This window comes from Sphaerodactylus townsendi, linkage group LG11 (assembly GCF_021028975.2).
Source record: "Sphaerodactylus townsendi isolate TG3544 linkage group LG11, MPM_Stown_v2.3, whole genome shotgun sequence".
NCBI classification, from domain to species: Eukaryota; Metazoa; Chordata; class Lepidosauria; order Squamata; family Sphaerodactylidae; genus Sphaerodactylus; species Sphaerodactylus townsendi.
In genome coordinates this window covers 68390252-68399113 of record NC_059435.1, presented here as the reverse complement: position 1 = coordinate 68399113, position 8862 = coordinate 68390252, and the positions used below count along the sequence as shown (strand labels likewise).

The following is an 8862-nucleotide window of genomic DNA, read 5'->3' as shown; positions in this document are numbered from 1 at the left end:
TACAAAGAGGAATTGTGTTTTACACATTGAGGTTTATGTATATCACAGTTTTAAACCCTGACTCTTGGTCTAACTTTATAAGATGGTGCTCTGTACTATATAGTATCTTAATATAGATAAACAACCCATCATAGGTATGATAACTGGGGAGACAACTGAGAATTTGCAGGCCCAAAAGCTAGATAGGAAAACCACAGGAAGGGAAAAATGTCAGGACAAAAGGGAAGAGGAGAAGCAAAGAACAAAAACAGTTAATAATAGAGGGAAAGGAAAAGGGGGGAAGGGGGAACAGGAGGGATTTTTAAAGTTGAGAGGTTAGGCTTTGAGGATTTGTTTGAATGAAATATTAATATTTACTTCAAGTTGTATTTTCATTCTGAATATTTTGTTCTTGCTCACTCTTTAAAAGAAGACATCATGGGTCTGTCCATTTTACCTCAGTGAACGTTCCAAGCTTGGGCAAGTTTATACTCAGGCCCAGAACCTATCCCCACAAACCCAGTTTAGAGTTTTGTTTTTAATTTCCCACTGGGAACCCCAGTGCAACTGGGTAGGCGGAAAGCTGAAATTGTGACAGGATGTAGGATGGTGGCTACCCCCTCAGGGTGTCTGTCACAGCATGTTTAATACCACAGATTAAATTTATTTGCTAACATCCCACTTCTAGCCACAACTCGTACATTACAGCAGCTCCGCTCCGCATAACACCCCAATACATTAAAGCAATAATAGAAAGTCTGTACAGAGTTTGGAAGGGAGTCAGGTCTCTTCCTTTTCTGTCAAGGTAAAACTTCACACAGCAGCAGTCAAATGGTTATCCCAAATACACACAATGGACTATTTATTATTAACAAGGTTGACAATCATAGATGGGCAGTAAATTAGATATGTAGTAAGTCCTTCAGGATTTCTAACAGAAGGCTTCTATGGAGCAGGCCATTGCTTTCACATCCTGCATGTGAGCTCCCAAAGGCACCTGATGGGCCACTGCGAGTAGCAGAGAGCTGGACTAGATGGACTCTGGTTTGATCCAGCTGGCTTGTTCTTATGTTCTTATGGTGGTCAAGCAGCTGCTTTGCATCCAGAAGGTCCCAGGTTCAATCCCTGGCATCTCACATGGTATAAAATACCTCTGAGACCCAGAAGAGCTGCCACCAGTCTGAGTAGAGTCAAGTGGTGGCGAACCTATGGCACTCCAGATGTTCATGAACTACAATTCCCATCAGCCAATTGGCCATGCTGGCAGGGGCTGATGGGAATTGTAGTCCGTGAACATCTGGAGTGCCATAGATAGACTGATGGTCTGATTCAGAGTGGGGCAGCTTCACGAGCTCAAATGACTCCAGGTTGGCACCGGAAAAGCCAGATACTAGCAATATTGAGCCAAGCCCAATTGCCTCATTATTTTCTCCAGAACGGATGTTTCACTCTTTCCCCAAGTTCTGTTGGGATATTTTCTATAGCTGTGATCACTAAAAGTCAGCATGGTTTTCTCAAGAACAAGTCATGCCAGACTAATCTTCTCTCTTTTTTTGATAGAGTGACACGCTTGGAAGGGAATGCTGTGGATGTAGTATACCTTGATTTCAGTAAGGCCTTTGACAAGGTCCCTCATGACTACCTTTCAAAAAAGTTAGTAAAATGTGGGCTAGACAAGACTACTGTTAGGTGGATTTGTAACTGGTTGGCTGATGGAATCCAAAGGGTGCTCTCTTCATCCTGGAGAGAAGTGACTAGTGGGGTGCCACAAGTTTCTGTCCTGGGCTCAGTGCTATTCAATATTTTTATCAATGACCAAACACAAACAAATAGAGAAATAATGGCAGGATTTGAGACTTAAATGAAAACAGCGTATAGGACTAAAGTAGTTTTATAAGAAGAACTAAAAGTGGGAAAAATGCAGATATTAACCATAAGCACGAAACTAGATTTGCATTCAAATCCATAATGAGGTAGGTGGAAATCGCCGCATATATATGCAGGGATGTGTTTGTGTGATTCTTTTTCTTTTATTATTATTACTATGTGGGGGGAGGGGGAGGTAAAACCAGATTTGAGCTTTTTCTTTTTCTCTTTCTGTATATGTTGTCCATATGTGCAAAATAAAAAAAACTTTATTTAAAAACATTTTTATCAGATGATAGAATAGAGGGCATGCTAATCAACACACTGTGTAGGTGAGAAGAGAATGTTTAGTGGGGTATATATTGGACTGATAAACCCCACCCGCAATACAATACTATCAACCACATCCTTGCATAACAAGTTCCACCCAAACACTTACTGATTGGTTCCCCACCCTGGGACATGGACAATATATACCCCACTAAATATTCTCTTCTCACTTAGACACAGTGGGTAACAGACTTCCCTCTGTGACACACCTCTGAAGATGCCAGCGACAGATGCAGGTGAAACGTTAGGAACAAGATCCATCAGACCACGGCCACACAGCCCAGAAAACCCACCGCAACCAGTCGCTTTCTTCTGTTCCGCAAAAAAAAGAAGAATCTACCCCAGCCACCAGAATTCTTTTTGCGCATGCGCCGCACCTGCTTGCTTTTGCAATTTCAATCGTCAGAGTTCACCCTTCAGCGCCTTTCCCAGGAGGCGCATGCGCATCAGAGCCCAGACGGTTCTTAATAAGGCGGAGAGAAGACGGCTTATTTTTAAAAAAAGTGGGTTTGCGCACGGTCCCAACATTGCGTAGCGTCACCTCCGACTCCCTCCCCCGCCCACTTCTGCCCTACTTCCAACATTGCGCATGCGCTCGCGGAGCTGCTCATCGGCCCGGGACTGCTGCCCAGCCAACCAGAAGCGACCTTCGCTATCCCAGACTGCAACGCGGCTGGCGAAGCGAAGCGTCCCCTCCCCTCGCTTCTTCCCTCAGCCGCCGGCCGCCATGTTGTGCTAGTTTTGTTCTCGGCGGTGGCGCCGACCGATAACCCTCCTCCGCGGTCGCTCCGAGCAGGAGGGTTGTTCGCCGCGGGCCCTCGCCAGGCCGGGCGCCATGGCAGCCGCTTTGGGAGGAGGCGGAGGAGGCGCAGGTAGGAGGCCGACCGCACCGGCCGGGGGGGGCGCGGCTGAGAGAAGGGCTGGGGGGCGCCTCGTCGCTGGAGGACCGCAGAAAGGGGTGCGGGATGACCTGGGGGGCTGGCTCAATGTGAAGGCGGGGAGGTTTGGGCTCTGAGGGAGGGGAGACGTTAGTGTCGTTTGAAGAATCGGGAGACTGGCGGTGAGGGAGGGAAGGGGTAGTTTGGAAGGAAATGGGTGGGGAAGGCTGCTGGCCTTGAAGATTGGAGACAGTTTTCTGGCTTGATCAATATTTCATTTCATTATTCGATTTATAACCCGCCCTCCCCTGTAGTGCTCAGGGCGGCAAATAACATTAATATAAACAGCAAACATCATGGGTCATAGTCAATCAGCAAAACATCAATAGTCGATCAGCAAAACAACACATAGCATTTCGAAATAATAATAATATCAATAAACATAAGCAGTAAATAACAATAATTATAACATATCTGTGCAAAAGGGGAAAATAACAGGAGGCCGGGGTGTTGCAGGTCGCGGGCCTCTCAGGCGCTGGTGGGGTAGAGGACTGCGTTGGTTCCATAGTGCTGGTTGTGGGGTGAGATTCCTTGAAGCCTGTCCATTTTGATGGGTGGGGAGGTCTGTCAAGGCAAGTTGTCAAAATGCAGTGTGTGAATAGGAGGGCGGGGATACCAGATACGGTGTTTACATGGGTTGGAAGTGGGTGCCATATGAGAAACTTGAATTAAAGTAAACCTTGCAGTACCTTAAAAATGTAAACCAGGGATGTCCCACCGCTGGCCCTCCGGACGTTCATGGACTATGCTTCCCATCAGCCCTTGGGGCTGAGGGGAAGTATAGTCCATAAACATCTGGAGGGCTAGCTTTGGGACATCCCTGATGAAGTCAGTTTTGTTCCTCTGTAAAAGTCACCAAATGAAATGGATTCTAGACCCTGAAAGCTTCATTGAAGGTGCTGTAAGACCAATGTTTATTACTGCAGCAATAGACTGAGACAGCACTCTCTCCAGAAACAGGCAAGTGTGAGAACCAGAGGCATTCAACATACTGTCCTGTATCTAGAATAGGCTGTTGCTTGCCAGAGGGCATTGAGCACAGAACCAATTGTCTGTGAATTGTGACTGTTACTTGTTTTCTTCCTGACAATGTGAGAAGGGTTCAAGTCTGTGTGAGATCTCATAGAAAAATTGGTGTTGGTTTATTTACTTTATTATATATAATATACTATCTTTCTGACCAGGGAGGATGCATTTTAATAGCAGTTCTGTGAGGTACGTTTAAGCTGTGTTCAAATGTGACTGGTCTAAGCTTCTCAAGGCAGAGTGGGAATTCAGAGTTGGCACTCCCAGATCTTAGTCTGACCTCAGTGACATTTACATTGGATTGATCCTGTACGTGGTGGTGGTGGGGAACTATGCAGTTAGAACCCTACAGGTTTTTCTAGGCTAGAGACCTTTCAAGATGCTTTGCCCTAGGATTCCAGAAGTCTCTTTCTTGACAATTTAAAATTGCTTCTGCCACCTATATTACTTTACATCAAGAGTGTTCCTCCAGATGTTCATGGGTAATGCTGGCAAGGGCTGATGGGAATTGTAGTCATGAACATCTGGAGGGCCAGAGTTTGACTCCTCTGTAAAAAAATTTAATGGAAAAGGAGTGCTCAAAGCGCCCTTCAGTGATGTAGCTCTTCTCCACATTTGTCATTATTTTCTTACACTCAGTTGAATTTTTATAAAAACTATGGATAAGAAGCTTTATTTCAGTATTTAATAATTTTTACACTACTTGTAATAAGGTATTCATAAAGTTTGATACTTGGTCTGCAAATTGCTGTAGGTAACACTCAGCTGCAAGAAGGCTCTCAACTGAGATGGTTTGTTGCAAGATTTTTGTAGGTTTGTTGACCTTGAATTACATGGATTTCTTGGGTCTGGAATGCACTGTTGAGTCTACTGCTCTCACACTTTGTTGGTTGTTTGCTAAGCTTTACTCACACTTATTTGTTTTTTCTGCCATCATCTGTTCTTTACTCAGGATTCTTCAGTTAAAAAAATCCTGGATGTTTTCTTCATAGCTGCTTAAAGTTCATGGTGTCCATATTCTGTTGCTTGAAAGTCATTTGATACGTACTGTGTAGGCCAAATTTAAATTCAGTAATTTCAGTTCTTTGACTATCTTCTTGGGTATTGAACTCATTAGTTGTAGAGAAAAGAAAGCCTGACAAAAACTCAGAAGGAAATTCTTGCAAAGATTGTGGGGGTGGGAGCAGGGTTTTTGTGAATTTCTTTTTAAAAAAATGAGTAGAGGTGTGAGGGCTTATAAAAAAACCTGGGAAAAGCAAAAACACTTTTTTCCTCAGGGTCCCTGAAATTTTGAGAAACACTGAAACTCATGAGATTTTCTCATTTAGAATTACTAAATGACTAGTAATTTGACTAGAATGACTAGCTAATTCATAAGGCTGGAGATGGCACTGGTATCATGCCAGGTCCAAAAGGCTTCCACGGCTCAGGGAGGCAGCTAAAGGAACAAGCCCGCCCCCACTATCTGGAAAGCCCTCCATAGGACTTTGAATATGTCCAAAGTCCAGGTCATAGTGTTCTTGACTCGAAGTTGGCTCCATCCCGAGAATGCTTCAACATGCCCCCCTCATCCCAGCATCCATTTGGACACCGGTGTTGCCTGAGATGGTGCCACTTCTGGATTTCACCACCACAGAGCTCTGGGTATGTCCAGACACCATTGGTGGGGGTGCCCCTTATGTTGGTGGAGGGGGCAAACAAGTTGGTGCAGTTCAGCACTCCTCCCATAACCCATTTAGCGCCCCCCCCCAGTGTTTATTGCGGCAAGGTTTTTCACATGCTAAAATGTATAGCACGAACAAGGACTTCTTCAGTTTTTCTGATAGAAAAGTTTAGGATTTTGGGGTAGTGCAAAAAACTTAAAAAAACCTTTTGAAATGAGTGAAATGTTTTTAAGACATGCGTGTAGAGTCCTGCAGCATTTTATAACACATACAACACGTTTAAATATGTTTGTTTAAATGCTAATAAATTTGGCAGCATGTTCCCAATGATGAACCGGAAAAAGTGAAGGACTCTGGCAGATATAGTCCAGACAATGCCATTTCTCATGTACAGAGGAGCTAATGGAACTACGCCCCTGCCATCCCCCCACCTTCCCCTCCCAGTTCCCCTGCTTGCCGCCCCCAGAGCCCAGGGCAAAATCTGAGCCCCTCCCCAATCAGTTTTAGTGGGGCTGTAGTGGATCCCACATCCCTTTCTTGTGGCACAACACTTACCTGTTGAGGAAGGAAAGAAAGGCAAGGGTTGGGATGGGGGGAGTTGGCAGGTGAATGTTAGGTGGGGAAGAGTTGGAAGATGTGGGTAGGAATGGGGGAGGGTGGAACAGAGAGGCTTGAGGTGGGGGAGGGTGGAAAGGTGATGCTTGGGGTGGGAGCAGAGGCATAATGGAAGAAAATGGTACCCCCTGCCCCACTTACTTTAGTCAGTGGAGGCTGGGCCAGGAGCCTGCTGCCGTCTTTTGCCAGCTGAAGGAGCAACCTGGCAAAGCCAGGCCAAGGGGTGGCCCGCGGCAGGCTGCTCCTTCAGCCAGTGGAGGTTGGGCTGAGGCCGGGAGGCTGGGACCACCGCTGCCCTCCTGCTTTGGCTGAAGGAGCAGTCTGGCAGGCTGTTCCTTCGGCCCGGGCCCAGTCTCTGCTGGCTAAGGTAAGTGGGGTGGGAGGCGCCCAGAGGTGGGATCCAACCAGTTCTCACCACTTCTCTAGAAGTGGTTACTAATTTTTTCTGAGTGCCGAGAAGGGGTTACTAAAGCAACCTCCCTGCCCAATAGGGACTGGAGGTGTGTGTGTTCGGTGGTGCCACTGTTTGAATCCAACCACCATTGGAACCTGTTATGAAAATTTTTGGATCCCACCACTGGAGGCGCCATGTGCCTTCAGCCAACGGAGAAGAGCAGCCTGCGGGGCAGCGGAGGGGTGAGGGCGGGGGGAAAGTGATGGTGGCCGGGAGCATTCTCGCGGTACCCCTGGGACATGCTCATGGCACCCCGGTTGGGGATTGCTGACCTAGATAGTTCTGTGCCATTATACTTGCTTTGTTGACAAAGGAGTTAGCCAATTTTGTATGTTAATTTAAATGGAAAATCTCTTTAACCCTCAAGGAGTTGATAAATGATAGTAAAATAAGATTCCTCTTGTGACATCACTCCCCCAGTTTCAAGTTATGTCAAATACTTCTAGCACTCCTTATTTTTTTGTTGCTTTTAAAATTTTTCATGTCTTCCTTGGTTTGCAAAGTTAAGTTGTTTTGACATAAGCATGTCCCCAAAGCCCTCAGCCTAGTTGGGCAAATCACATGGGCTTAATTTCGTTTTGTTTCATTGACAAGTCTTTTAAGAATAAAATATTTGAAGGAATTTGCATTTTATTTTATTGTGTAGGAATTCTGAAGCGCTTGACATTTATGGAGTAGTTTCCATGTATACTGTAACTACATTGAACATAAATGCTCCAGCTTTATTCTGCAGGTCCTGGTATATTCTTTGCTGGAAGTAGAATAATGAAGATTGAATAACATATTTAAGCAGCATGTATATAGCTGTGCTCTTGAAAAAAAAAGGGGGGGGTAGGCAATTTCCCTGTCTTTCTTCTGTGAACTTGGAAGGTTGAGCAAAATTTATGTCTTGGGTTATATAAACATGTAGCTGAGGTTGCCCTTGACAGTAACAGTTTTGGCCAATTAATTGCTCCCATCACAGACACAGTTACTTTCAGTCTTGTTTGTGGTGTTCTCCAGATCCTCAGGGGCAACATTTTGAGGGTTTCAGTGGACTGCAAAGGGAGTAAGGGAATTTCCATATAGTAAACTTCATATTCTTTCTTTGTTGGATAGAACAGTCTCTAATAAAGCTCGTTGGTATTCATTTATTTGTGTCTTTTACGGGATTGAAATTTATGGGACCCAACAATAGAGAGATGTATGGTTTCTGGAAATGTTGAAGTCATAAGAAAAAAAATTGCTTTCTTTTTAGGGAGAAATAGAAGTTTGGAAGAAAACTGAAATGAATGCAATACTTTCTGTCTTACAGAAACATAAAAATTTCGCTGCTTTAATAGCATAAAAAGGATTGTTTATAACTTGGCATATATGTGTATGTCTGGACTGTCAAATCATACCTAACTTATGGTGAGTCCATAGGATTTTCAAGGTGAGTTTTCTCAGAACTCTCTCAGCCCAAGTGGAGGCAAACCACCTCTGAATGTCTCTTGCCTTGAAAACCCTACAGGGTCGCCCCAAGGTAGCTGTGACATGACATAATTTTCCACTACTAGAAAAAGAGTATGTGATATATGAGGAGTGTTTGAGTCCAAAATACGTTTTACTTATTTACAGTATTTGTATGCTGCTTTTCAGCTAGTTCTTTGTCACAATCTGTAGCGGAGATCTGATGCATTTTCTCTAATGCATCTGCTAGGCCTTAAAGTATCAAATAGAATGCCAGTTCTAGCATTTGAATCTTTTCTTGAGTTCTTTAAGGTCTGGTTCCTAGAAAAATTAAATTGTTTCTAGTCCTGCTTCCTGAGATCTTGCCAGACAGGTTTTTAAATTAATTTATGATTTATTTTTAGTTACATTGCCTGGGGTTTTCTCAAATGAGCTTTTTAGTAATGTCAAGTCATATACTAACAGTAGCCATTTTAATGTTAACAACTCTGAAGGTAGATAGTGAGAAGTTTCAGAGGCCAAAGATCACAGAAATTACAGTTGCTGAATTACTCTAATC

At 44.2% G+C, this 8862-nt stretch overlaps 1 protein-coding gene across 4 annotated transcripts in view; it reads left to right on the top strand.

Moving 5' to 3' along the window:
* Positions 1-2862: 2862 nt before the first annotated feature.
* RBM33 (RNA binding motif protein 33) overlaps positions 2863-8862 on the top strand; it is an 86240-nt gene continuing 80240 nt past the window's right edge. For all 4 annotated transcript variants that reach the window (XM_048510302.1, XM_048510301.1, XM_048510303.1 and 1 more), the window contains exon 1: positions 2863-3047. In XM_048510302.1, coding sequence (XP_048366259.1) covers positions 3011-3047 — 37 coding nt within the window. In that variant the 5' untranslated portion in view covers positions 2863-3010. The remainder of the gene's footprint in view (positions 3048-8862) is intronic.